This window comes from Myotis lucifugus, unplaced genomic scaffold, assembly GCF_000147115.1.
Source record: "Myotis lucifugus unplaced genomic scaffold, Myoluc2.0 scaffold_283, whole genome shotgun sequence".
In the NCBI taxonomy this organism is placed as follows: domain Eukaryota; kingdom Metazoa; phylum Chordata; class Mammalia; order Chiroptera; family Vespertilionidae; genus Myotis; species Myotis lucifugus.
The window spans coordinates 1,563,165-1,589,840 of record NW_005871331.1 but is presented as its reverse complement, the minus strand read 5'-3'; the positions used below and the strand labels follow the sequence as shown (position 1 = coordinate 1,589,840).

Genomic DNA, 26,676 nt, shown 5'->3' with positions numbered 1-26,676 from the left:
GTAACCCCTTTTTCCAATTGGCTTGATTTTCGATAAGAGTTTCTTGCGCGAATAGAACACGTCTCCCTAGTCCCAGCATGTGATGGAACATCCTTGGTCCTATCAAGTGTCCGAAAATTTTTACATTTTTTGCTCTGTTCGTATAGATAACCATCCTGAAAGAGGATCAATGAAAGGTGTACCTAGTGAGGGTGTCTTCGAGGCCAAGCACACAATGATCCCGGCGGCAAGAGTGGAGATCACATATCTTCTGCTAGGTGAGATCATACTTCGCCGTTGCCAGAGGTTGAGTCCTAGCGGTGGGAATAAGATTTGTCCCAGGTTGGAAACTTGATTGTAAGTCTCTCAGACCTCAGAGTTATCATTATTTTCAATTCCTCTACTGCATTCTTCTCCATATTTTGTGAAATATAAATTAGTGTAAATTTGAATTCTTCTCGGCAGATGTTCATCTGAAGGCAAGCTGCCAATCAGTCCATCTAAGCCAGAGTGAGTCTTACGTGACAAATTGAGGCAGAAAGTCCGCAACGTCTTACTGGATGTTCTGCTCTGGGTGGAGTGCTAAGCCTTTCAGAAACTTCCTTGCTTGTGGGGGGGGGGTGGGGGGACAAACGGGGGCACAGAGCCCACTCCCAGTGATGGGCCCCGTGTGTCTCAGGGGCCGGCCCTCGTCATCAGCGTCTCGGCCCTGCAGTTCGGGTTGCTGCGCCTGGGGCACAAGGCCACCAAGTGCGTCCGCATCCAGAACACCAGCCCGCTCTCGGCCACGTGGCTCCTGAAGGAGAGCGCGGTCTGCCTGGAGGAGAGGCAGGAGGATGTAAGTCGGGGCCGACTCACCTGTGCCCTGTTTCACCGGTGGATCCTGGGCTGGGCCTGCAGAGGGTGGGGGCTGGGAGAGGAGACGCTGCCTGGTGACGTTCGCCTGGCAGCGGCCCCAGTTCTCCCCATCTCCGAGCGGGCGGGTCCTTTCTGCAGCAGAACTTGACCCCAAACAGGATTTTCCTGTTACTTGCTCTGCCAGTCGGATGCAGAAATAGGACCTGGGTTTCTCCCTCGGTCAGAGCAGCCTGAGTCAGGAAGATAATAGGGAGCTGGGCTGGGCAGGAAGCTCCCCAGGCCTCCAGGGAGGGGCCGGCTGGGTGGGCTCACCCCGGGGTCCCCAACTTCTCAGGCAGGGAGTGTGCCTGCAGTTTGAATACCTGCCACCAGGTGGTGCTTGGGCCTGGGCTCCTCCTCCGCCAAACGAAAGTCTCCGAAAAGAGAGAACTCAAGATTCATTTCCATTCCAAGAGCCCTTTTCTTTTTACTGTAAAATAAGAAAATACTAAAGGTGGCAAAGTATCATCACCCCACACTCACACTGTGGCATCACACTTGACTGTATGATGCGCGATCCAGAAGACGACCAAGCCACGGTCCTTGGGCAGTTAGCGGTAAACCATCCACTCTTTTTTTTTTTAATATATTTTATTGATTTTTTGCAGAGAGGAAGGGAGAGAGATAGAGAGTTAGAAACATCGATGAGAGAGAAACATCGATCAGCTGCCTCCTGCACACCGCCCACTGGGGATATGCCCGCAACCAAGGTACATGCCCTTGACCGAAATCAAACCCGGGACCTCTCAGTCCGCAGGCCGACGCTCTATCCACTGAGCCAAACCGGTTACGGCCATCCACTCTTTTTAAAAAAATATATATTTTTATTGATTTCAGACAGGAAGGGGGAGAGAGAGAGAGAGAAACATCAATGAGGAGAAAGAATCATTGATCTGCTGGCTGCCTCCTGCATGCCCCCTACTGGGGATTGAGCCTGCCTGCAGCCCGGGAATTGAACTGTGACCTCCTAGTTCATGGGCTGATGCTCAACCACTGAGCACACTGGCCGGGCCTAGGTCACTGCACTCTTCGCCCACAGCGGCAGCAGGTCCTTGGGAGCTGCCTCAGGTTGTCGCTGCGCCTGTGAGCCTCTGGCCCGGTCTGCTTGGTGCAGGCACCTTCCTCTGACTGCTTCCTGCCGAGGCCCCTGTCTTGCTGTTCACTTGCCCCCCCACCCCCCATCCCCCCCATTGCCTCCCTCTGCCTTTTACCCCTCAGATCTTGGCCGGTGCCTGGGGTCCTCCTCCTTTACTTGGAGACCCGGTCTTTGTCCTCTGAGTCCTGAGACTCTTGCGCAGCCCTGTTCCCCCTCCCGCCTGCCGCCTTCTGTATCCTGCGTGGCTCTTTGACGAGCTGGGGGCAGCTTGGGGTGACCCTGGTTGGGCATGGCCAGCCCCAAGTTCTGCAATTCCAAGTGATCGCACCCCTTATCCTTCCGGATTGACCTCCCCATCAGGTGTCTCCTTTCGACATTGAGCCCTCCGGCGGCGAGGTGCACCCTCTGGGGGAGTGCAGGGTGAACATCACCTTGGAGGCTCGTCAGGCCCAGTGTCTGCAGACGGTCCTGGTGCTGGAGGTGGTGAACGGGCCCTGGAGGTAAGGGGGGGGGGGGGCCCTTACAACACACTTTCTGCATAATCCTAGTCTATTCGCATATGTGATGTGTAATTTTTATCTGTAGACATTTCAGAATTTAAAGGTGTTAATACATGTTTATTCTATAAAATTCAGAAATTACAGAAAATGCCCATTATGGTAAAATACGTGCCTACCCCGTGACTCCCGGAGAGACTTACCCATGTGCAGTGGCAGCCGTGTGCTCATATGGGAATTCTCAGGGCCCGACTGTTCATAATAGTGAAAAACTGGAAACAGTCAATATTCAACAGGAGAACAGACACAAAATAGTAGTGGCTTATTTAAATGAGTGAATGTCGTTGGTTCTGGGAGGAACACACGAAGGTTTCAACGGTTATTAGTGACATTCCTTCCTTCCTTCCTTCCAGAAAATTCCTTAAATATGCAAAAATGGAATCGTATAATGAGCCCCCATGTACCCAGCACCTACCTTCGTAATTATCCAATCACTGCAAATATTGAGTCATCCACAGCCTCAGCCTCCTCCCAAATTATTTTGAAGCGTGTATTTCGTCATGAAAATGTTTAAATGCTCATTTTAAACCTTTATGGATCCTCCAAAAATACTGTGCCGTGTTATACTCCCACTTGCAGTCTATGAGGCTGCCCACTGCCCCACACTCTCACCGCGACAGATAGGGACTCATTGTTTTATACTCTGACCATCTGACGGGGGAGTAAATACCAGCAGTGTCTCGCTCGAGTGTGCTGTTCCCCGGTCACAGCACAGGTCCGAGTGCGTCTTTTCCTCTCGGGTCCCGCGTGGCACCCTGAGGACCTTGACTATGAATGAAGGTTAAGTCTGTCTTCTCATCAGGGTGAACGCCTTTATGTTTTGCTTATTTCCTTCCCTTCTCGATCCCTGACCTTTCTTCTTAAAGGACCTTGTGTTCATCAGAATTTTCCAGGCGCAGGTGATGGAAACACGGATGCAACCACGTTAGGCAACAAAGGGGAGCGTGTGACTGGGCAGCCCCGCCCGGCTGACGGCAGGGGCTCCCGCCTTTCCCCCTGCCCGGTCTTCTGCTTCTTTCTCATTCCCACCAGCCTTCCCTCTACCCCACCCGACCCCTCCCCAACCCTCAGCTCTGCTCCTCTCTCTTTGTTGGCCTTTCTCTCCCCTGAGGGAGAGGGGCCCTTGGCCACTCTGCCCTGAGGAAGGGGTCCACTTAGAACTCCAGGCTCACACACTCCCAGCTTAACCTCCGTGAAAGATGAAGCTGGCTTTCTCCGCCGGCGGTAGGCACTGATTGGTTCTCTTTGGGTCATGTGCCCACCCCCTGTGACTGGGGAGGGTCTGTCTCAGAAGAAGCCTTGCTGGACCTATATTGCATGAATTTAACCATTTTTCTCATATTTTCCGCCTCTTGGTGTTTTTGCTTCTTGTTCGGGGAGATGGCCTTGGCCTTGCATTTCACTAATTTGATGGATGCCCTTCTTTTGACAGCCATGTTTTGAACTCTCAAGTTTTTTTGTTCTTGGATCATTTGCTTTTTTTATAGTCATGTTATTATCTTATGGATGCAGCCGCCTCTTACATTTCCCCAAGGAAATGAATTTTTGTTTCCTCAGATTTTGGTTTAGAGTCCTTCTCCTTCACTGGTTTTCCTTCTACGTCTAGTAATCCTTGGCTGCCCATTCCTGTTTTTAAATGGAAGAGGAAGTTGATTTGCATAAGGAGCTAATGGTGTCAGTGTTCCCTGAGTCAGTGGGTGTAGTAGGTGTGTGCTGTGAGCACTCCTCTCCCACGGGGTGCAGGTGAGAACCCTCAGAGGACAGAGCTACCTGACCCCGTAAGAGGAAGGGGCCTTGTCAAAGGGGTTAAACAGGCCAAGTCAAGCAGCAAGGGGAACCCACACTGGCCAGCTACACAAGTCATTCCATTCATTCATTCGTAAATAGGCATGAAGGACTAGGCTCTATCTGTTTGGTTGCTTTCCCTCCATGATAGTTGAGAGGCCCAAGGTTACTGCAGGATCTACCCCACACCCCATCCTTCTGGGGGGATACATCCTGCTGCAGCCAGTCTTCTGTGTGTCGTGTGAGCGAGTGCAGGGCTGGAGGCCCTGGACTAGCTGACTGATCTCCCACAGTCCTTCAGTTACCGCCCCCCTGGCTGTTTCCCACATTCATTCTACAGGGCCTTCTCCCCCAGGGGTCTTAAGTAGTAGTTTTGTTCTCCTCTGTTTTAACTGATCTGATCACATCCTTCTTTTATTTCTTTTTTCTCATTGGAATAGCATTATATTTCTTTAATGTTTATTTTTACATATAGTGTGTGCGGATTTGTGCACCGGTGGAGTCCCTCGGCCGGTTTCGGCCTGATCCCTGCAGGCCAGGCTGAGGGACCTCACCGCACGAATCCATGCACCGGGCCTCTAGTATGCCTATAAGATCTTTGGTTAATCTCTTCCCACCTACTCCCCTCCCCGCTTCCCTCTGAGATTCGTCAGTCTGTTCCATGTTTCCATGCCTGTGGTTTCTGCTCCTGCGTTGAGTGTCTTTCCCCTGGTGATCAGTATACGTCATAGCTACCAGCAAGTCGGCCGGTCAGCCGGTCACTTAGGCTTTTATATATATAGATAATGTAATGGTGCAGATCTAACAGTGGACAACTCACTCTCCATCCTTCTCTATCCTCTCCACATCCTCAGTATTTGTTACTCTCTGTCTTTCAATGGTAGTCACCCCAGTGTGTGTGAAGTGATATTTCATGAGGATTTGATTTGCATTTTCCTGGTGGCAAGTGATGTTTAGCAACTTTTATGTGCATATTGGCCATTTGTATATCCTCTTTGGAGAACTAGCTATTGAGATCTTCACCCTTTTTAAAAATATACATATATATAGGGTGGTCTTTTTATTATTGTTGGTGGCCTATATCCCTCACTCACAGCACACTATCGTGATTACTGTAGATCTATAGTAAGTCTTAGCATCCAGGAGAGTGATTTTCTATTTTATTGCTCTTTTAAAAAATTGTTTTAGTCATTCTGTGTCTTTTTTTCTTTCCATTTACATTTTATAATCAGTTTGTTTATATCTAGAAAATCCTTGCTGGGAGTTTGACAGGAAATGTGTTAAACCTGTACATCAATTTGGGGAGAATTGACACCTTTACTATGTCGACTCTCCCCATCCATGAACACACATGTCCCTCCATTTATTAATTTCTTCCATCAATGTTTTGTTGTGTTTGACACACAAATCCTCTGCATGTTTTATTAGATTTATACCTCAGTTTTTTCATTTCTGGAGCAATTTTAAGTTTCTGTTTCCACATGTTCACTGTTAACATATAAAAGTGTGATTGATTTTTGTATGTTGATTTTGTTCCCTGTAACTTGGCTGCCTTGTTAGTTCTAGGAGTTTTTAAGAAATAGATTCCTTGGGCCCTGGCTGGTTTGGCTCAGTGGATAGAGTGTCGGCCTGCAGACTCAAGGGTCCCAGGTTCAATTCCGGTCGAGGGCATGCACATGCCCAGTAGGAGATGTGCAGGAGGCAGCTGATCGATGTTTCTCGCTCATCGATGTTTCTAACTCTCTATCCCTCTCCCTTCCTCTCTGTAAAAACAAAAAATCAATAAAATATATTTTTTTAAAAAGAAATAGATTGCTTGGGATTTTCTACATAGACCGTCGTGTCTTTTGCAAATGGGGACAGTTTTATTTCTTTTTTTTCTGATCAATATGCCTTTTGTTTCCTCGTGTCCCAGCTACCTCCCTGTGTACGCCGAGGTGCAGGAGCCCTACATGTACCTTCAGAGCAGCCAGGTGGTGGTCAACAACCTCTACCTGGGCGTGCCCACGAAGGCAGACATCACACTCATCAATGGCACGCTCCTGCCCACCCGGTTCCACTGGGGCAAGGTGAGCGAGCCCTCGGCACTGGAGGCCGCTGGGGAGGGAGACACGGCCCCTCAGGCACCCCCAGAACAGATGCTCAGCCTCCCCTCCACAGCCCGTCCTCTGTCCACAGTGCCCAGAAAAGCTGGGCCCCTCAAAGGAGTGGCACATCTGGTCTGGCTTTTCCTTGATTCGCCTTCAAGGAAGGCCAGTTCCCTGCCTGAGGAGTCTCAGGAGCACAGAGCTAGACCGCCTGGCCCGTGCTGGTCCACGCAGCTGCTGGGAGCCCCGCTGAGGCACTGTCCACGGGCTGCTGGAGGCTGCTCTGCCAGCCAGGGGACATGGGCCATATTCCTGTGCCTCAGGGGCAGCTGCTCTCTGCTCCCCATCACCCTGTTTCCAGGGCAGTTCATTTAGCCCAGGCCACCCTTGGCAGGGCCATCTGGGGGGGGAAGGAGAAGAGAAGGGACCTGGGTTCATCCCCACCAGTAAGCACCCGGCCTTCCCGTCCTGCTGTGGCCCCCCATCCGCACCTCCAGCAGAGCTGCTGAGCACCCTGCCCGGACCCCTGGTCCATCCTGGGAGCCCAGCACCTGACAGCAGGCCCACCCTTGTGTCCGCCAGCTCCTGGGGCACCAAGCAAGCTTCTGCAAAGCAAAAGTCTCCCCCAGACGTGGCAAAGTGGGCCCCGGTGAGGAGTTCCAGCTCACCCTGGAGCTGACCGCTCACACCCAGGTGAGCGGGGAGGGGAGGGGCCGCGGGACTGGAAGGCACCCGCAGCTGCCTGCGCCTGTGCCACAGGGAGGCGGGCTCAGGCCCACGCCTGGTCTTTGGGAGTAGGGAAGAGAGTTCTTGTATTTGGGGTCCCCATTCCTGTTAGGCCCGTTCTTTAGGGACACGAGGTCAGAGAGCTTGCAGCAGGCCTGAAATGGATGTGCCCTGAAACCCACTGGCACATCTCGCCTCTGGCACCGACTTGAGCCCTCCCAGGCCGCTCTCTGTGGCCACAGGCGGGCCTGTCTTTCCTATTTGCCCCAGGACTACAGCAGAGCTGCGCTCACGGCAGGCCCTGTGCTGGCATTGCTGGCAGGCTGGCTGGCAGCCAGGTCTCCTAAGAAGGGCACAGCTTCACCCGGCCGGTGTGGCTCAGTGGTTGAGCATCGACCCATGAACCAGGAGGTCAGGGTTGATTCCATTCCCCGTCAGGACACATGCCCAGGTTGCCCGCTTGACCTCCAGTAGGGGGCGTGCAGGAGGCAGCTGATGAACGATTCTCTCTCATCATTGATGTTTCTATCTCCCTCTCCCCTCTCCCTTCCTCTGTCTGAAATCAATTAAAAACCAAACCACATATTAGAAAGCGGGACCCAGCTTTCTCCTGTGCGGAGGCCCGCAGGAAAGCCATCAGGGTGGCCTGTGAAGAGGAAACTTCGTCCTTCCGAGGCGAGCAGACCCAGGCCGCACTTCCTCACTGGCACATAAGGGGGCAGTGGCCTTTCTTACACAGCCGAGCCTGAGCTCTAGGGTGACACAGATGCGCCCCGGCCTGGCCCGGAGCGACCCGCACAGGAAGGGCTTGGCTTCTAGCAGTTCCATCAGAATAAACGTGTCCCTTCTGCAGACATCCACCTGGAGGGTCTCCTTTCGTGTGGGCACCTCCAGATACTTGGCGCTGGCACAGCCAGGAGCCCTGAGGAAGGGCCAGGCCTGGGCGCAGGGTGCGGGCTGAGGCGGGGCCTGTGGGTGGTGGCTCACTGGGGGGCTGGGGAGCCTCCCACAGACATGGGCCTGGACAGACGTCAAGGCCTCCGTGTTGAGCGCCTCCCACAGCCACCACCTGCGCTGGGGAGACCTTCGGAGCCCAGCCCCGGGACGGACGGTGCTAATGTGCCCCCGGTGGCTCTGTTACAGGACGAGCTGACCGATCTGGCCCTCCCTTGCACTGTGTCAGGCATGAAGGAGCCGCTGGTTCTGGGCATTTCTGGGAAACCCCAGGGACTGCAAGTGAGCATCACCATCCCTGCGGAGGGCGCCGCTAGAAGGTGAGCCCAGGGCTGGGGCCGGGGCCGAGGGCTGAGGCGACCATATGAAGGAGTAGCATTGCCCCCTGGTGCCAGCCTCCTCCCAGCGGGTTCCTACAGCCAGGAAGGGGCTCCCTAACCACCTCTGTGGGGACAGATCCCTCTATCCCATCCTCGCCCCTCTGTGGTCCCCCCCCCCCCCACCCCATAGCTGGAGGCATGGTGTCCAGGCAGGTAGGAGAGGGCAGGGGCAGGGCTGTGGGTACCTTGAGCTCTCCTGCATGAGGCTCAGCAACTGGGAGACAAGCCAGTCCGCCCCGGGCCAGGGAGAGTCGGTGAAATTTGAGGCCCCCCTTGGCCTCCTAGGCTGCCAAGAAGGAGATGTCGGTGGGGTGGCAGCCTGACGAGGTGGGAGTCCGAGGATGACGCCTGGTTGCTGGACAGCGCTCGCGCCCCCTCCCACAGTGGCTCACTGGGCAGGGCCAAGGGTGGCGTGTGACCTGGTGCCCACGGGCCCGGGGCAGTGTTCCCAGCACAGAGCCCGGCCACACGGAGGAGCTCCGCCTGGACTTCGGCCCGGCAGTGCCACTGAGGACCTGCGTGAATCGCCAGCTCGTCCTGACCAATCGCTCCCCGATCCAGACCTTCTTCACCCTCAAGTTCAAGTACTTCGGGAGCCCTCTGAAACGCCTGAGCCAGAAGCCCAGCATGTAAGTCTGGTTTCTTTCAGGGGCAGTCCCCGGGGAGGAGGTGGCCAGGTGGCGTTGGCCCCATGGGCCTCTGTGCGGCCGGTGGCTGCGGGGAGCGGGGGGACGTGCTTTCACAGGTGGACCTGGGGCAACGCAGAGAGGAGATGGTTCCTGCTGCCCGGCTCCCGCACCCTGAGAGGGCCTGTGGCGAGGCGGGACGGTGGCCCCTTCTCCTCAGCCTGGCCTGCCTGCTGAGTGGAGGGCTTCTGATTCGGGCCAGTGAAGGAGGGAGAAGTTACTGGAGGCGGAGGGAACGGTGTGGGCAGAGATGTGGCAGTGAGGCATCCTGCAAATCTGTAGCTTGAAATCAGCCACGAAGTATTTACACCACAGCAATGGGCAGTTTACCAGCGCACCACTGCGAACACCTCTCCACCAAATCGCCCAACGCAGGGGAGCCCAACTTTAAAACCACTGCTGCCGACGGCGGGAGGCCACTAACAGTTTCTAAAACATTAAGTCTCCCACTCCAGAAAAATTAGTGTGTGCTCAATGGACAGATGTCAGCAGGAAAGACTGGAAACAGGGGCCTTTGCAGAAAGCTGCGCAAACGACGGGGTGTCTGCGTTGGGCTCATATCCAGGGGTTGCCAAGGCACAGAAACGGGGCCAGGGGTCCCCACCCCAGAGCCTTACCGAGTTTATTGGGAGGCAGCCCCTGGGCTGGTGGGTAGCTTTGGGTGGCGGGAGTGTAGCTGGAGCAAAGACCAGAGAAGGAGGTGAAGAAGAGACCTGGCCAGCTCTCCCCTGCAATGCTGGTTGCTGGGGGCGGGGAGTGGGGAGCAGCTCAGGTCTGAGGAAGGGTCTGGATGGCCTGAGGCTATTCCTGTGTCCTCCTGGTAAAGCCCCGATGTGTCCCCTGCCCTGCTGAAGACGGATCGGATTCGCCAGCAGTTGGCCAAGCGAGAGCAGCTGGGTAAGAGCTCCCAGGGGCAGGCGCCGAGCCCAGGCCTGGCCAGAGCGGGATTGTCCACAGCTTCCTGAGTATGTGGACCCTGACCATCTCAGTGTCTTTTTTGTTTTAATATATTTTTATTGATTTCAGAGAGGGAGAGGGAGAGAGAGAAACATCAGTGATGGGAGAGAATCATTGATCGGCTGCCTCCTGCACGCCCCCTGCTGGAGTTCAAGCCTGCCACCTGGGCATGTGCCCTTGACCAGAATCGAACCTGGGACTCTTCAGTCCACAGGCCGACACGCTATCCACTGAGCCAAACCGGCTGGGGCTCAGTGTCTTTTCTAGCAAGGTCCCGAGACAGCTGTGGCCCCCCACCTGACAGCAGCTTTCTGTTGAGTGAGGCCATCTCCTTGTCAGGGCATTAGGCTTGGGCACAGGCCCAGGATTTGATTTGGGATGGGTGGTGGCTCAGAAGGGAGGGCTCCCCTGGGGGCTGGCCCCTGGCCCCTGGCCCCTGGGATCCCAGAAGGAGGGTCTGTTTTGCTGGACCAGGGAGAGATTGGGGGGAGGGGAGAGGGGGGCTTGCCTGGTACAGTGTTTTGCTAACACCTGGAGGTTTGGACCTCATAGCCCCCCTCCCTGGGGTCCTGAATCCCCTTCCCTGGTTCTCCTCCCACCCCCCAGAGTTCATGGAAAACATGTTGTCTCACGGGAAAGGAGCATCCTTCTTCCCCCACGTTTCCCAGGGCAAGCTGGACGCCCACCAGCAGCTCTGCGTTGACATCACAGGCTGCGCGAACATGTGGGGCGAGTACTGGGACAGCCTCATCTGCAAGGTACGGCTTGTGGGCAGCTCACGGCCTGCGGGGCGGGGAACCTGACCCCGCCCTCACCTCCAGGCTCTCTCTTCCCCAACACCTGGCCCTTTGACTCAAATCTCACGGAGAAGAAACCCTTGAGTAGGGGGTGGGCATTAATGAACAAATAACTTGGTGCCAGGTTACTTTTTCTTCTCAGCATCATTTATAAATGGAGAGTGGGGAGAGGAAGGAAACATCCTAAGCATCCATGTCTGTCGGTAGAAGGTTTGGTTAAATGTTTTTAATTTCCCCTAACCGGTTTGGCTCAGTGGATAGAGCGTCGGCCTGCAGACTCAAGGGTCCCAGGTTCGATTCTGGTCAAGGGCATGTACCTTGGTTGTGGGCACATCCCCAGTAGGGAGTATGCAGAAGGCAGCTGATCGATGTTTCTAACTCTCTATCCCTCTCCCTTCCTCTCTGTAAAAAATCAATAAAATATATTTTTTTAAAAAATGTGGGCTCCATCCATCCGATGGAACTCTGCACAACCCTTATATGATGCTGTAAACCTTCATTAGTAAAATTCTATGTCACGAAAAGAGATGCCGTATGCTCCTCATTTATACCTGTTTCATGTGCACAAAAGAAGTCTGTCCAGACAGTTGTACATGAAAATGTTGACAGTGAGTCATGCTGGGGGCGAAGGATTGTGAGTGATTATCATACTGTGTTTTTAAAACATTTTTAATAGATTTTTATTGATTTCAGAGAGGGAGGGCGAGGGGGAGAGAGAGAGGAACACCAATGATGAGAGGGAATCATTGATCAGCTGTCTGCAACCGGGGCGTGTGCCCTTGACCAGAATCAAACCTGGGACCCTTCAGTCCGCAGGCTGATGCTCTATCCACTGAGTCAAACCGGCTAGGGGAAATTAAAAACATTTTTTACTTTTTATTAGCAGAGAGAAATAATAGTTATTTCCATTTAAAAGATACAGACATTTGACGAAAGGGGCTGTAAGAGGTGAAAGATGGCTAGGCTGGGAGTCCTGTGCAGGTCGGAGGGCGGGGGGATGGCGCTGGGCGGGCGGGACAGCAGGTGGACGGGCAGGGAACTGGCCTTGGGGTGTGCGGGGTGAGCATCCACCAGTGAGGAGCGAGGCCAGGCCCTGCTGGGCCAACCGTGGAGGCCCTGGGCTGGCTGGAGAAGGACAGGCTATGCATTGAAGGGAACGGGGAGCCGGGAAAGGTGGTGGCAGCGGGCGACAAGGGACAAGGATTGGCGTGTGTTTGCAGGTGGGAGACCTGCCGCCCTCGGTCATCCCGGTGCACATGGTGGTGGTGGGCTGCCCCATCAGCTCTCTGAGGACCAACTACAGCGCTGCCCAGTTCCAGAAGGAGCCTGTCCTCAGGTGCCCACGCCGCCCTGTTCTCCGCCCCCTAGAGACCCTCCGGCTCCAGCCTGAGCGGCTTTCCCGGGGCCACTTGGTGCCACCCAGCAAGGAAGCCCCAGGACAGGGTTGCCCTGGAGGGGAGAGGCCTCAGGGGACAACTCAGACAGCTACTGGGGACAGTAGCAATGAGTAGTCAGTGTGGCCTGAAGTCCGCGTGGCCGGGGCCCCCCATGCCAACTGCGGTGGGATGGGCTGTCAGGGTAGTTGTAGGGAGAGGGGAGGAGTGTTACTGGGGCAGTGAGCAGCCCTGGGTCAAGTTCACCAGGCACTGCCTGGTCTCGGTGAGTCCAGGATGAAGACAGACCCCTGTGGGGCCGCCTCCCTGCCTGCGCCTCTACCCCAGCTCCCCGTGTGCTGCTCGGGGCTGTGCTGAGCCTCGTCTCCTGCCTCCAGGTTCAGCACCCAGGTCTCTGGAGGAGAGACAGTCACCCGTGTCCTGCGCCTGAATAACTCCAGCCCCTGTGGTGAGACACTGACGAGAGAAAGTGGGGTTCCCGTTACAGTTTGTGCGGGGTGGTGGGCCAGGCTGGGAGGGAAGACGGGCCGGGAGAAGCCGGATAGAGCAGGAGGGTATAAACCTGTAGATTTTTTTTTTTAATCCCAGAAACATTGCCCGGAAGTGGCAGGAAAGAGGAAGCGAGGCCCCACGCTGAGTGGGGTCACAGGCCGCCTTGGAGGGGCTGCAGGGAGGCGGGGGGCGTGGGAAGACGCAACTGCCTGTCCCTCCTCCTCACCCCTCCCCACACCTGCCCCAGACATCCGCCTGGACTGGGAGACCTACGTGCCGGACGAGAGGGAGGACCAGCTGCTGGAGCTGCTGGTGTTTTACGGGCCCCCTTTCCCGCTGCGGGACCAAGACGGACGCGAGGTCCTGTGCCCCGAGACCCAGGAGAGCAGCAGCTCCTCCCAGTCCCCAAGTGTCTCTAAGGAGTCGTCCTCCAGCCCAGAAGAGGCCCATTCTGTGAGCACAGTTGGGTGGGCCGGAGGTGGGGGGGGAGGGGGAGCGGTGCCAATAGGCCTGGAGCCTGTGTGAGCCTCAGCAACATCTTGACGACAGGCCGAGAGCAGCGCCAGCGCCAGCGCCAGCGACAGGGCCAAGCACATCATCTCGGTTGTCCTGCAGGAGCACGAGGGGGTGCCCTCGGACCACCTGTACCGCATCAGCCCCAAGCAGGTGGTGAGTTGGGGCTGGGCTGGGAGCTGCCTCGAAAAGTGCCCCCTGGCCAGACGGTGGCACCAAGCAGCACTGAGCCTGCGTGCCCGTGCCAGGTGGTCCCTGCCGGGGGCAGCAGAGCCATCTCCATCTCCTTCACGCCCATGGTCCTCGGCCCCCACGTGCTGCACAAGGTGGAGTGTGCTGGCTACGCCCTGGGCTTCATGAGCTTGGACAGCAAGGTGAGCCCTCCTGGCCTGGGGTGGGGCCACAGCCACTGCCTGCTCAGCCCAGCGACCGCCAGTGATCAGGCCTGGGCTCGGTAGGTGGAAAGGGAGCTTCCAGGGAGGCGGCGGCGCCTGCAGGACTTGGCCGTGGGACCCCTGAGGCTGGACCTGCAGGGCTTCGTGAGGCCCGCACAGTGAGTCCGCTGGGCTGCCCGGCCTCCCTCCCTTCCCCGTGGAGAGCTCCCTTCCCCGGCACCGGTGGGGACCAGACAGGGTTCTGGGAGCAAGACCATGGAAGTCGGGGGGGGGGGGGAGCAGCCAGCAGGTGAGCCCAGGTAAAGGCTGGCCAAGCAGAGTGGGGGCTGCCAGGAGGCCCCAGAGGCCCAGCGCGGCCCCGCCATGCCTGTTGCTGCAGGCTAAGCGTGGAGCTGGACTACGGCGGCGGCACGCACTTCCGGCTCCAGGCCAGTGACCTCATCCCCGAGCAGCCCTGTGCTGGGGTGAGTGTGCTGCCCCCTCTGCCCTGCCCATTTATCTAGACCTCACATGTCCCCGCAGGCCCTTCTGAGGCCCAGCACCCCCACCCCAGCCCCACCCCCACCCCAGAGCCATGGGCCTGAGGCGCGGGAGATGCAGCCCAGCTCCCCTCTGTGCCCACCCAGGTGCTGAGTGAGCTGGTGACCACCCACCACCTGAAGCTGACCAACACCACGGACATCCCGCACTACTTCTGGCTCCTGGTCTCCAGGCCCTTCTCCGTTTCTCCAGATGGAGCTAGCCGCGGCCACGGGGCTCCTGGCGCTGGCCAGGAGCAGGAGGGTGAGGAGGGGTCGGCCGCAGCCGGCAGGCAGCTGGTGCTCCACCCGCAGGAGAACATGCTGGTCAGTGGAGGGTCCTGGGGTCCTCAGCCTCGATGGGCACACTCCCCTGGGCAGTCACCTTCCTCTCTCATACATGCACACGTGTGTGCAGACAACACACCTCACACGTTTGTACGTAGACACACACACAGACATTTGTGTCCAAACCACACGCTTGACCCCTCAGCCCATGCCCTGGGCACTCAGGAGTGCACTCCCACTGGACACACCACTGCCGGCAAACACGGGCCCTCTGCACAGGTGCTCACACATGCAGGTAGGACCAGACGTCCCAGTGTGAACACAACGCAAGTCCCAGGCAAGCAGACCCCTCTCAGCCCCCCTGCCAGCACCCCGGTCACGGCCGAACATTCCCACCAGCACCACTTTGCACACAGCCTCCCCCTTCCCACATGCCCTCACTCAGGTGAGTTCAGTTTGATTGCCATCTGCCCAGGCCCAAGGTGACCTTCCCTCTTCTGCGACAACAGAACCCTGGATTTGCAGTTGGGAGGCGGGGTGGTCCTGGGAGTGCCAGGCGGTGGGAACCACGAACGGCCGCCTCCTTCGGTTTCTGAGGCACGTGGAACGAGGACAGGTCACAGGCCACCTGAGTGCACCCCCTCTTCACTGTGGGCTCCCAGGTGTGTGCTGCGAGGCAAGGACAGCCAGCCAGGCTGGGCGCCCCGCCCTCTCCCCCAACCCCCTCCTGCTTCAGAGGCTCCTTCCTCCTGTCCTCTGAGGGGCTTGGGCCCTCGCCCGCCTCACTCTGCACTCTCCTGGGTCACCTCAGCCACATCCAGAGCTTCTTTCAAAACGTGTACTTCAGTGAGGGTGTAACGAGCGCCAGCCCCGTGCTGCAGTGCCCCGCCCGACTCCTGCCCAGAATTCCCTCCCACACACCACCTGTCCACACCCAGCCCTGCCCACAGCGCGCCTCCTCTCAGCCGTGGCGTTTTATCTCGGCAAGTATCACCAACCCAGCCCTGCTGCTGCCCTCTCCTCGGCCTCTCAGCACATCGCCCTACTCTTCCTCCCACACCCATGTCTTGGTCTAGGACAGTGGTTTCCAAGCCGGGCGACACACCAGTGGCCTTTAGAGAGCTTGTGAGAAACAGACCCCAGGCCCAGCTGCAGCGATGAGAAAGAACCTGTACTTTTAACAAGTGCCTCCGTTCATTCTGACGACTGGGCCCAATTGCACCTTGGCCCCTCAAGTCCTCTCTCCCACCAGCTCCCCCAGCCCACCTTCCCGCAGCAGCCAGTGGCCTCTGAGGAAGGCAACGCTGAACGGGACGTCCCCTGCTTAAAACCCATCAGAGGCTCCTCCCTGTCCTCGGGAGAGACCCGGGCCTTGCCTAGGCTCACGTGAGGGCGTCAAGGACGGTTTGCCGTAGTCTCGCCTCTGGCCCCTCCGCTCCTAGGGGCAGGCACAGCCTCATCGGGTAGTGACGGGTGCTGGGCAGAGCAGGGCAGATAGTGTCTGTGGGATGCAGTGTCTGACTGGGCTCTGGGTGGGGGTGGGGAAGCGCACGCCTGGGCTCTTTGCTGGGCAGGGCAGGGCCGGGTCAGCCGGAGCCCTGCAGGCTGTGCTGCGTCTGAGCGGGGCCTGGTGGGGCCTGCAGGGGCCGTGGGAGGGAGGGCAGGACAGAAGCCGTCGCCTGCCTTCAGCAGCCTCAGGTGACGGCTGGACCTTGTCTGTCAGGTGGACGTGTCCTTCTCGCTCTCCCTGGAGCTGCTCTCCTATCAGAAGCTCCCGGCTGACCAGATGCTGCCCGGAGTGGACATTCGGCAGAGCGGGAGTGGAGAGAAAGAGATGGTGTTTACCCAGAATCTGCTCCTGGAGTATGCCAACCAGACCACCCAGGTGAGTCCCAGGCCTGCCCCACGCTGTTCTGGTGGGGTCAGAGGAAGACAAACCCTGACAGGGCCCTCAGAAATGAGAGGAGCCCAAGTCCTTACTGAGGACCCAGTCTTGGAAGAGGCCTTGCCAGGGAGAGATGAGGGTCATTCATCCTTGCTTGTCTCAGGAGCTCAGAGCCAGGTGAGGTGCTATAAGTGAAAAATCAGGGAAGGCTTCCTGCAGGAGGTGGCAGTGAAGCCTCCCATTTCATTACTGTTTAATGAAAAGGGAACCACATTGAAAGTCAGGCCGAGGGAATGGCCTGATGGGTGGGAACAGTGAGCTCCTGAGGGACAGATTCTCAGGCTCGTGTGGGGCTGAGCACCAGAGTGAGTACCACAGGCCTAGTTCTGTGGACTGTGACAGATCACGGGCTGTGGTGTGGCGCTGAGCTGGAGGGGCCCAGGCAGGTAGGAACCCATCGGGAACGTGAAGGAATGGTCTGGCCTGAGAGGTGGATTCCAGAGAGGCCAGGAGGATCTGAGCACTGGAGCCAGGGGCAGGGGAGGCCGAGGTGAGGAGGTGGGCTGGCAGTGCCTGAGGGTGAAGTGGTGGCAAAGGGGCTGTCAGGAGCTAGGGCACTCCACAGGCAGGGCCCGATGTCAAGGGAAAGGGGGAGATGACCTAGGGCCCAAGGAAAACAGGGCTGGGTCTTGGAGCCCCCGAGGGAGCAGGGCGGAAGGCAGGATGCACTGGACCAAGGAGCAGAAGCCACAGAGCTTGACCAGGACAAGGGTGGCAGGGGGAGCAGAGGGCGCCTTCCTGGCCCACTGTGCAGAAGCCCACCAGCAGCTTCGGGCTTTAGATGGCAGCACCGGCCCCACCCACCTCCCTGTGCTGCCTGTGTGCTCCCCAGAAGTGTCAGTACTTGGGGTCAGCAGGGTTCGTGTGTCCCCGAGACGCTGGCTCAGAGCCCACCGGGAGTGGCAAAGTCACCTGGTCCCCATCAAGTTAACGGCTCTGTCCCCATAGGTGGTGCCCCTGCGGGCCACTGTGGTGGTGCCCGAGCTGCAGCTCTCCACCAGCTGGGTGGATTTCGGGACCTGCTTTGTGAACCAGGAGCGAGTCCGGGAGATCTACCTGATGAACCTGAGTGGCTGCCGGAGCTACTGGACTGTGCTGATGGGTATGCCATGCTGTCCTTCCTGCCCACTGCTCCCCTGCGCAGCTGGGCCGGGACCCCAGGAAGGTGGCTGACACCACCTGGGGTTTTCTGCAGGGAGGGGACTTCCTGGGGCAGTGCATGTAGCCGCCTGCCCACGTATGTGCCCCCTTCCCCGCGGTGCAGGCCAGAAGGAGCTGGACAAGGAGCCTGCGGCCTTCAGGGTCTCCCCGAGCAGTGGGCTGCTGGAGGCACGATCTGTCAACGGGCCTCCCACCTCCATCATCCTGCAGGTTCTCTTCACCGCCAGGTACAGCCCCGCCCAGCCCCCGGCACTGCCAAGGCCGGAACTCCTTCCTCACCTCAGTCCCCTGCGGCCCACAGGAGCAATGAGCTGTACGAGTCCACGCTGGTGGTGGAAGGCATGCTCGGCGAGAAGGCCTGCACCCTGCGGCTCCGGGGCCGAGGCTCTTACGATGAGAGATTTGTGCCGCCCTACCAGCTCTGAGGCTCCGCCCTCAGAGCCACCGCGCCCCCAGCCAACATGGAAATAAACATGGCCCAGAGCTCAGGACAGGTGTGCTGTGCAGGGCACACGCTGGAGGACCCCTGAGCAGCTCCTGGATGGAGGGTGCTGGTCTCAGCCCAGGTCCTGCACGTCTGTCCTCTGAGGCCACCTCACTGTGCAGACCGTGGTGGTTAAGAATCAGTACTCGGACTGAGCCGAGGCCAGACAAACATGCTAAGAAGCTGACATACATTTACTATGTCTATTGCACTCCTCATCCAAAGGCCCCTTCCCCAGGAATTACATGGTGGCCTTGTGGCCTGGGTGACCCAGTACCTCATTCCCTCCTGTACTGTGTCCTCAGTGGTCACGGTTTCCAAATTAGCTGAAGGGCCTCGATTTGCCCACTGCCGCCACAACCACCACGCCGAATTTTCCCACGTGGCGTCACTTCTGTAGTGTTGCTTTCTTGCCTCCAACAGAGTGGGCAGCGCCTCGTTCAGTTTCCAGGGTATTCAAAGACAGCAGCGGCTCCCATTCCGGTCCCAATGCACATGGACACCACCCCATACGCCCTGTGGAAGGAACGCCGTGTTGGCTGGGTGAGGGCAGAAAGGGCAGAAGCCCCACCAAGCTCTCTCCAGACCAGGCAGAGCTGGGCAGACCAAGTCGTTCATGGGCACAGAGGATGGAAGCTGTGGGTATGGAATTCCCCAACTGCCCACCTAGGCACACACATGGCAGGTGTCTCTCATGGAAAACGGGGTCACAGCCCTGCATCCTTATTTCAGAGTGTGTGCAAGTATACTTCCCCCGACTCCCCTCGGGTGCCCAGCTTGGGGATCCCCCATGACACCCCCATGGAGAGTCGGCCTCACCTCTTCCCACGGCGCTTCAGCTCGTTGAGCAGCGTAATGACTTGTCGAGCCCCAGTGCAGCCCAGGGGGTGGCCCAAGGCCACGGCACCCCCCAGAGGGTTCACCTTCTCAGGGGGCAGTCCTAGCTTCTCCATGCAGTAGACAGCCTGAGAGGAGGCAGATCATCAGCTATCACTCCTTCCCGTCCCCGGCACCCTTGGCTCCAACTGGGCTGCCGAGGGCCCAGGCAATGTGGAGAAACAGAGGCTCACCTGGCTGGCAAAGGCCTCATTGATCTCAAAGATGTCCACGTCATGCACCGTCAGCCCTGCAGGCAAAGGCGGAAAGGCCTGAGCTGACCCAGTGGCCCCTGACCCTCACAGGACTCAGTCTCGCGAGGTCCCACCCCATCCCTGGCCTTAGGCTGCCTGGTGTGTCTGTCTCTGTTCCAGATGAAGGAGTGGGTCCCAGCTGTGTGGTCAGGAAAGGCTCTGGCAGGGGTGCTAGTCTGTCCCACCTTCACTCTGCAGCACCCACAGGACCACCGCCCTCCGGCATCAGCCTGAGGCGCAGAAGTGGGATCCAGACCGAGGGCATGAAGGAGCCGCCTACCTGCTTTTTTCAAAGCTTCAGGGATGGCATAGGCAGGTCCAATGCCCATGATGTCAGGCGGGACCCCAACCACGGCATAGGACCTCAGGATCCCAAGGATGGGAAGGCCCAACTCTTCTGCCTTGGACCTCCGGGCCAGCAGGATGGCAGCTGCCCCATCGCTCACTTGGCTAGAGTTTCCTAGAAGCAAACCATTAGGGGTAAGGAGGCCCCAGAGCAGGTCTAAGGACGCCCAGCGCCCCCACGCCCACCCTATCAGGTGGTTCAGGCTCCCAGAATACATCCAGCATGGATGTGCCCCAGCCCAGTCTCACCAGCAGTGGTGGAGCCGCCCTCCTTGAAGGCAGGCTTCAGTTTGGCCAGGCCCTCCATGGTGGTGTTGGGGCGGATGCCCTCATCCTGGGCCACGGTGACCCTCCTCTCGGTGCCCTTGTCATCATGGACCGTGGTGGTCACAGGCACAATCTCAGCTTGGAAACAGCCCTTGCTCTGGGCTCTGGCTGCCCTGCGTGAGGAGCACCATGGACAGTGAGGCTCCCTTCCTTCCTGGGGTCCCTCTGCTGCCTCCACTTCCTCCCCACTGGGGCCGACACGCAGCTCAGAATGCTAGATGCTGGGACACCCCTGCCTTGGGGAGCTCTGAGGGACTGGTGTGGGTTCCCCACTACCCCAACCTGGGGCTGGGAGGCCCAAGGCCTTATGGGCCCTTCTTCACCACTGACCTCAGATCTTTAGATCCTGGCCAATCCCAACCTCGAAGGGAAGAAAGTATGGGGCGGGGGCTCTCCGTTTAGGTGACAGCCACGAGGGACTGAGCCTGCTCAGCTCTCTATGCCAAAGCAAGAATGGAGCCCCAGGGAATCTGTGCTGGATTCTGCCAACTTTTCTGTTTGATCAGAATGGCTCGGTTTAATCTGTCCCCTATTTTAGGATCATGCTTACAATCACAGGCAAAATGCAAGTGCCCAGGGCAGTCCCCTGGGAGAAATCCATAGCTCTCACCAAATTCTCAAATGGTTACTTGACCCCAAGTGGCTAAGAACCACTGCCTCAGAGAAGCCCGCCTGGCCAGATGTGACTCCCCCGTTTTGCTGTCCTCTCCCTGGGCAGCTGGGGCTTGCCAGCTTCAGCCTGCCCCTGCCCAGAGCCCCAAGTCCTGGGGTTCTTCTGTCACCCCCAGCCCCTGCCTCAGGTCCAGAAGCTGGGATGCCCCGGTCCCAGCAATGCTGGCCCCACACTCAGGCTACCCAGAGGAGCCTGTGGCTACCATGTCCAATCACCGAAGCACAGCAGTTAGAGAAGAGTCCTGACCCTCATTACATCCCCCCCCACCTCAAATGAACAGATGGGGAAACTGAGGCCCAGTAGGAAGGAGACACCCAGGGTGAACAGACAATAGCAGGATGTGGAAGTGCTAGGAATGCACACTGGCCCTGGCTCTTGCCCCCTCTCCCTCCTGCAAGGCATGCGACGTGGAAACCACTCGCTGCCCTGTAGCTGGTCTACGGACAGCCTCCCCTGAAACCACTTAGGTCAGCCTTTAAACACTCCACCCCACGCAGCACTCACTTTTGCTGGGAAGCCAGTGCAAAGGTATCCTGCTTCTCCCGAGAAATGCCAAACCGCTCGGCTACATTCTCCGAGGTTATCCTAGGAGACAGAGAGCAGCAGTGTGGGTGAGTCTGGCAGCTGGGACTGGCCTGGCGGTGGAACCCAGCACCGCGAGGACAGGAAGGCCGGTCCGTGCCACAGAGGCAGTAATGATGACTCGGGGAGTGTAGGGGCACAGACAGGGAGTCACTCAGGCCCTAAGAAGCTCGAACACCAGAGACCAGAAGAGAAGAGGGGCAGATGAGGGCCTGGGAGGGGCACTACTGGGGGCTCTTGGCCCGCTCCTCCTGCGCCTCAGGAAGATGGCTTTAATGTGGGAGATGAGGACTCCCACGTCCCCTCTGGAAAGATCACACCCCAGCTTCCTGCTCACTGTAGGTGGAGCCCACCTTCATCCTGGGAACCCAAAGGAACCCAGAGCCACAGGGAGGCCTTCTGGCTTGAGGGGCTTCTCTTGGAGACAGGGTCCCTGGGTGTGGAGGCAGCCCGAGCACTGCCCTCTCTGAGCTTCAGGTGGAGCCAGGATTCCCTGCCCACAGACTCTGAGTGGCCCAGAAGCTCTCAGCAGAGCTAACAACATGCTGGGCAGACAGCACGCTTGCCATGTTGCATCTGCTGGGCCCAAGTTCCCTCACCAGCATGTCCAGTAACCAAAGCTTCCTAGTTCCTCATCTTTCTAATTTTCCAAGGCATTGGGTGCAGCTGCATCATCCCTCGTGACTGAACCCCCAGGGAGGGAGGAACAGGCTAGGCCATGTTTGGAAACCCAGAGGCACAGAGAGGGCCTGGGGGTGCAAGAAAGGGCAGCATCGAGTCCTGTCCCAAGTCCCTGCAGAGCAGACCAAGCCGGAAGCAGGCCAGGGTTGGCAGCATCTGCTGCAAGATGATCCAAGTTCCCGAGCCCCTGCTCCAGGCCAGGTAGGGAGCTGAGGGACACGGCACACGTAACAGGTGCACACTCACCCCATGGGAATCAGGCAATCCCTGGCCTTCTCCTTCTCCACCAAACGTGAAGTAATATTTCCAGGGTTCCCTCTGTCAGCCAGGGACATAGACTCCACTCTGAGGAGGAAGAGGTGATCATTAGGACTCAGCCAAGGGTCCCGGTGCACCTGACAATGCTGGCAAGTAGGGAGCCCCAGGACACGGCCAACGAGCCAGAGCTGGGGCGGGGGACAGAGCACTGCATGGTCCACCCTCGCGGCAGGATTATGCTTCCCTAACTTAGCTGCTCCCCTGGCTTGGGCTAGTGCCCGCCACAGAGGGGAAAACATCCAACAAGCCCAGGACTCTGTCCTCCAGGATCAGATTTAGAGGAGAGAAGAGACAAAAATTTTACAAGACGCAGGTCAAAGAGTGATGTGACCTGCATGGATGAGGAAGTGCTAGGAGCCGAGAGGAAGTGAGGTCGGTTTATTGTGGTGAAAAGGGCTTTGAGGAGGTGGGGGAACACAAGGCCTCAAGGGTTGATAACACAACCCTGACCGAATGCTTCTCTGTGCCCAGCACTATTTTAAAGTCTTTCCAGGTCTTAAGTACTCAGAACAGACTCAGTCACATAGATGCCTTAAGCAGTGGTTCTCAACCTTCTGGCCCTTTAAATACAGTTGCTCATGTTGTGACCCAACCATAAAATTATTTTCGTTGCTACTTCATAACTGTAACGTTGCTACTGTTATGAATCGTAATGTAAATATCTGATATGCAGGATGGTCTTAGGCGACCCCTGTGAAAGGGTCGTTCGACCGCCAAAGGGGTCGCGACCCACAGGTTGAGAACCGCTGCCTTAGAGCATTAGCTGTTGTTCATTTAATCTCAGGGCGGAGGTGGCTATCCCCATTTTACAGATGAGGACACTGAGGCCCGGAGAGGCTAACTGGTTCATGGTCATTTAGCCGGGATCCACATTTAGGTACTCTGGCCTCAGAGCCCACTCCTAATTAGGATGTTCTGGGATATTCTTCATGATTGAAGAAGGGACAGTCAGCCTGTGACGTGGGGGACAGTCCTGGCTCAGACCTTAATACCCTAGTAACAAGGTCTTTAACCTGCTTGAGGGCCTCAGACGCGTCTAAGAAACTCACGAAGGCTCCATCCTTCTCCCCAGTTACCCCCACTCCTCCCTCCCGCAGTAAGATAGAGGGACATGAGACTGATCAGAGGGCAGCCTGGGCAGTGGCCCTTTCCTGTCCAAAGTCCCTGTAGTGCGGCCTTCGGTTTTATTTACAGTTGCAGACACAGGGCAATACAACCCAGCGCCAGTGGGCACAGCCCTGAAACGGCCCAGCAGTGCTCCAGTGAAGAAACGCTATCCAGGGGGACTGAACGGGGCCACTCGCCACCCCCTCCCCACCGGGCCTGCCAAAGCCCTTGCTTGGCCTGCCCTCCCAGCACCAGATCCCACCACGCCTGGGCCCCACACCCTGTCCCTCCCGGGAGACACTGCCCAGTCCAACTTCTGCAGCCCCATAAGCTGCAGCCAAAGATGGAGCCACAGCGGACAGTGACCAAACCACCACAGATCTGACCGTGCCCCTTGGTTCCCGGGTGGAGGACAAGGAGGCAGCCTCGGAAAGGGAATAAACCAGTTAGAGTAGGCAGCTGTCCCTGGCTTTGGGGAACCAAAACTGCAACTTCTCCCTCAGCAGCACGGTGACGGAACAAGGGCTGTGGGAGGAAACCCAAGAGCTCCATCTTCTCATGCTTGCCCAGTTTCCAGCCCGCCAGGTTCCGAGAAAGCAAGCTTTGAGAAGCCCACTTCCTTTTCCCATTAGTGAGAGGTGCGAACAATTCCTGAGCAGCCAGAGCTGAGGGCTACTAAGCCGAATGGGTAGGAACCCTCTCCCAGGCAGCTGCCTAAGGGGGAACATCCTGAAATCACGGGCCTCTCTGACCTCAGGAGACGAATATTAGTTTATTGTTACAAGGTGGTTAAGAAGCTCTGGCAGAAAGGAATTCTTACCCACAAGCCATGCCAATGTCATAAGACCCATTTCTGATGCCACCTGCAACAAAAGCATTTCATAAACATCCTCGGAGTCGTTCTGCTCTGGGAGCCGGGGCCTCTCCCCACCTGGTCTCTACGTGGGCCCCAGCCTCAGACTGGGAAGGCCCAGGAGTGCCCAGAAAAGCCTGGGGGTAGTGCAGGGGGCTCCTCCTCTTTCTGGGATGAGAATCCTCTCAGGCATCCTCATTGCTTGCCCAGTAGATAGTGACTCCTGACCCAAATTCACAGAGCCAGGCCTAAGGCCAGGCTGTGGCAATGGGCACCCACCCAGTCAGTCACAACTTACCAGCGATGTTGGCCACTGCCTGGAGCCCGGAAGAACACTGTCTATTGACAGCGGACAAAGGCACCGTCTCTGGGATGTCACTGAAACAGAAGGTGAGGCCACCGTCAGCCTTCCCCCTCTCTAGGCCAGATCCCGACTGGGCAGACCCCATCTCTACAGGCACTTGTTCCCAGGGCCGTACAAGCACATGCTTCCCGCCCCCCCTCCCCCGCCCCCATCCTGTGATTCTCTTCAATCAAGGCCAAGCAGAGCCAAAGGCAAGGGAAGGCTAGGTAGGCCACAGGGATCCTTCTTTCCCTTTGAAGATTAAAAAAAATGAAAACTGTATCTTCTCCTCCCAAAGAACAGACAGTTAGAGCAAAAGAAAGTATGAGGCCAGAAACCATCTCTACTCCTCAGCCTTAGGAGCAACCACGTGGCTAACCCTTTCTGTTCCCCTTCTCTCCGGAAAGCCTGCTCCCAGCTGGTGAGAGATCCTGATGGGTACCAGACGTTCTAACATTTCTTGTTCTGGTGGGTTCCTCCAGGCTCCCACCCTGGTCCCTGCCCTGGAAGCTGGTGGGCTGCCCCTCCTCATGCAACCTGCCCTGGGGAAATCACCAGACCCTCCCCAGATCCATGGACTAAACTGTAGGGGTGTCGAAGCACTCTGGTGATTCTGGGGTGCAGATAGTCTCCTAGGTCCCCTCGCTCTCTAGTTACCATCCCTTCACCCAACCCAAGTGTACACTGAACATCTCCTCAGTACAAGACACCACCTGAGGGATGCTGACATGCTTATCACAGAGTGACCCAGAAGATGCCTCACCAACACAGAAGATGAATCAACTAGCAGAGACAGAAACAACAGAGCGAGATGGGAAAGAACATCTCAAGGAAGCACAGGGCTAGCTACTGGACAGGTCCTCATTTTAAGCCTGGGAGCTCAGGGAAGTCATGCCAAATGGTGAAACTGGGCAGAGTTTAGCCAGGGCAGAGAGGAGGTAGAGACAGCACTGCAAGGGGAAAGAATGACCAGCATAGGGAACAGTAGGCAGACAGGCTGGCTGAGAGGGGAAGAGTCAAGGCCAGTCAGCAGCTGGGAGATAAGGCTGGAAGGTAAGTCTGGAGCCAGATCCTGGGAGTCCTTGAACTCCAGGCTAAGCAGTCGGAACCTCTTCTAATCCCTAGAGGTTTTGTCAGTTTTCCTGTTCCTTCACCGGCCAATGTTCCCCTTATTTCTTCTCTAAGCAGTTGGGCGTACATAGCTAAGTGGGTCTTAAATCTACACGTGAAAATACTAGTATCGTAAGCATTCCTCTGTCTTGGGACAGCAGGAAGCGACGGGCAAGTTTACTGGGGCCCCTCCCGGGCCACCCCTCGCCTAGGGCTCTGCCTTGTCCCCAAGTCTCTACCGATGGAAATGCCTGAAGGTCCCCACCTGCCCAACTGGCAAAAAAGCTGAGCGTCCCTCTTCAGTGTGCCTGCCTGGTTACTGACCTGGCAAAGAGGCAGAGTCCAAACAGGACTTACAAAAGTTGACCTGGGCTAAATTGACTTTGGCTAAAATTCAGGTCACAGAGATCGTTTGCTCCAGTCCCAAAGGCCCTGTTTGTCTCGGCCCCGTGGCAGGTAACACCTCTCCCTTCCAAGTAGAGGAAAGGTAGGGTTCTCACGCGCCCGGTGCCGAGGACCCTGGCTGCCTCCAGGTCTGGTGTCCAACCTGATTCTCTCCCATCCACAAGCTGAGTTCTCCGAAGCCTGAGCCCACTGGAGAGTCAACCTGGCCACCCCAGAGCTCGAAGTGGACGTTTACCTCAGAAACTGGGCGATTCGGGCCATGATTGCCCCGGCCCCCGGCTGCAGCACATTTCCTGTGGACAACAAACCTTTACTCAGTGCCCGGTGGTGGTTGGGGCACTAAGGTACATGTGTGAATACCAGAGAGGGAACATTCCAGATCTTTCTTCAGAAACACAAGCCCTGAGCAGGCTCCCTGGAGGCTCTGAAATTTCAAGGTGCGGAGCTGGGGGAGCAAGCTCTATAGCAGCTCTTCCTGGCCATACACTAGACACAGTCCCTGAGGGTCCCAAGCTCCATCACCCCGTGCACCCCACCTTCCCAAATCGGCACACAATGGGCAGGTGTCATGGAAAGGAAAGAACGAATTGCAAAGCTTGGTGTCTAACAAACTGGTTCTGTCACTTAGGGAGACGGGGTTCTGAAAACACACACCTCCCCAGGTGTCCTCTGCCAATCCCTGCTAACGCTCCTACTGGCACGGTGATTTCC

The 26,676-nt window shown here is 57.2% G+C and overlaps 2 protein-coding genes across 2 annotated transcripts in view; one reads left to right on the top strand and one right to left on the bottom strand.

Annotated features, from left to right (window-relative positions):
* DLEC1 (deleted in lung and esophageal cancer 1) overlaps nucleotides 1–18,127 on the top strand; it is a 43,633-nt gene extending 25,506 nt beyond the window's left edge. Inside the window, exons 14-33 of the mRNA XM_023763420.1 lie at nucleotides 659–817; nucleotides 2,333–2,472; nucleotides 6,230–6,383; nucleotides 6,984–7,094; nucleotides 8,271–8,401; nucleotides 8,905–9,090; nucleotides 9,974–10,044; nucleotides 10,711–10,862; nucleotides 12,122–12,237; nucleotides 12,673–12,743; nucleotides 13,035–13,240; nucleotides 13,337–13,456; nucleotides 13,549–13,674; nucleotides 13,759–13,853; nucleotides 14,075–14,159; nucleotides 14,322–14,540; nucleotides 16,225–16,386; nucleotides 17,395–17,548; nucleotides 17,711–17,834; nucleotides 17,909–18,127. Of these exons, the coding sequence (XP_023619188.1) occupies nucleotides 659–817; nucleotides 2,333–2,472; nucleotides 6,230–6,383; nucleotides 6,984–7,094; nucleotides 8,271–8,401; nucleotides 8,905–9,090; nucleotides 9,974–10,044; nucleotides 10,711–10,862; nucleotides 12,122–12,237; nucleotides 12,673–12,743; nucleotides 13,035–13,240; nucleotides 13,337–13,456; nucleotides 13,549–13,674; nucleotides 13,759–13,853; nucleotides 14,075–14,159; nucleotides 14,322–14,540; nucleotides 16,225–16,386; nucleotides 17,395–17,548; nucleotides 17,711–17,834; nucleotides 17,909–18,032 (2,706 nt within the window). The 3' untranslated portion in view covers nucleotides 18,033–18,127. The remainder of the gene's footprint in view (nucleotides 1–658; nucleotides 818–2,332; nucleotides 2,473–6,229; nucleotides 6,384–6,983; nucleotides 7,095–8,270; nucleotides 8,402–8,904; nucleotides 9,091–9,973; nucleotides 10,045–10,710; nucleotides 10,863–12,121; nucleotides 12,238–12,672; nucleotides 12,744–13,034; nucleotides 13,241–13,336; nucleotides 13,457–13,548; nucleotides 13,675–13,758; nucleotides 13,854–14,074; nucleotides 14,160–14,321; nucleotides 14,541–16,224; nucleotides 16,387–17,394; nucleotides 17,549–17,710; nucleotides 17,835–17,908) is intronic.
* A 140-nt stretch (nucleotides 18,128–18,267) lies between these two features.
* ACAA1 (acetyl-CoA acyltransferase 1) overlaps nucleotides 18,268–26,676 on the bottom strand; it is a 9,203-nt gene continuing 794 nt past the window's right edge. The window contains exons 2-11 of the mRNA XM_023763383.1: nucleotides 26,201–26,258; nucleotides 24,406–24,485; nucleotides 24,075–24,117; nucleotides 22,076–22,174; nucleotides 21,071–21,151; nucleotides 19,816–20,006; nucleotides 19,502–19,681; nucleotides 19,162–19,217; nucleotides 18,911–19,056; nucleotides 18,268–18,607 (exon numbers count right to left, since the gene is read on the bottom strand). Coding sequence (XP_023619151.1) covers nucleotides 18,532–18,607; nucleotides 18,911–19,056; nucleotides 19,162–19,217; nucleotides 19,502–19,681; nucleotides 19,816–20,006; nucleotides 21,071–21,151; nucleotides 22,076–22,174; nucleotides 24,075–24,117; nucleotides 24,406–24,485; nucleotides 26,201–26,226 — 978 coding nt within the window. The 5' untranslated portion in view covers nucleotides 26,227–26,258 and the 3' untranslated portion in view covers nucleotides 18,268–18,531. The remainder of the gene's footprint in view (nucleotides 18,608–18,910; nucleotides 19,057–19,161; nucleotides 19,218–19,501; nucleotides 19,682–19,815; nucleotides 20,007–21,070; nucleotides 21,152–22,075; nucleotides 22,175–24,074; nucleotides 24,118–24,405; nucleotides 24,486–26,200; nucleotides 26,259–26,676) is intronic.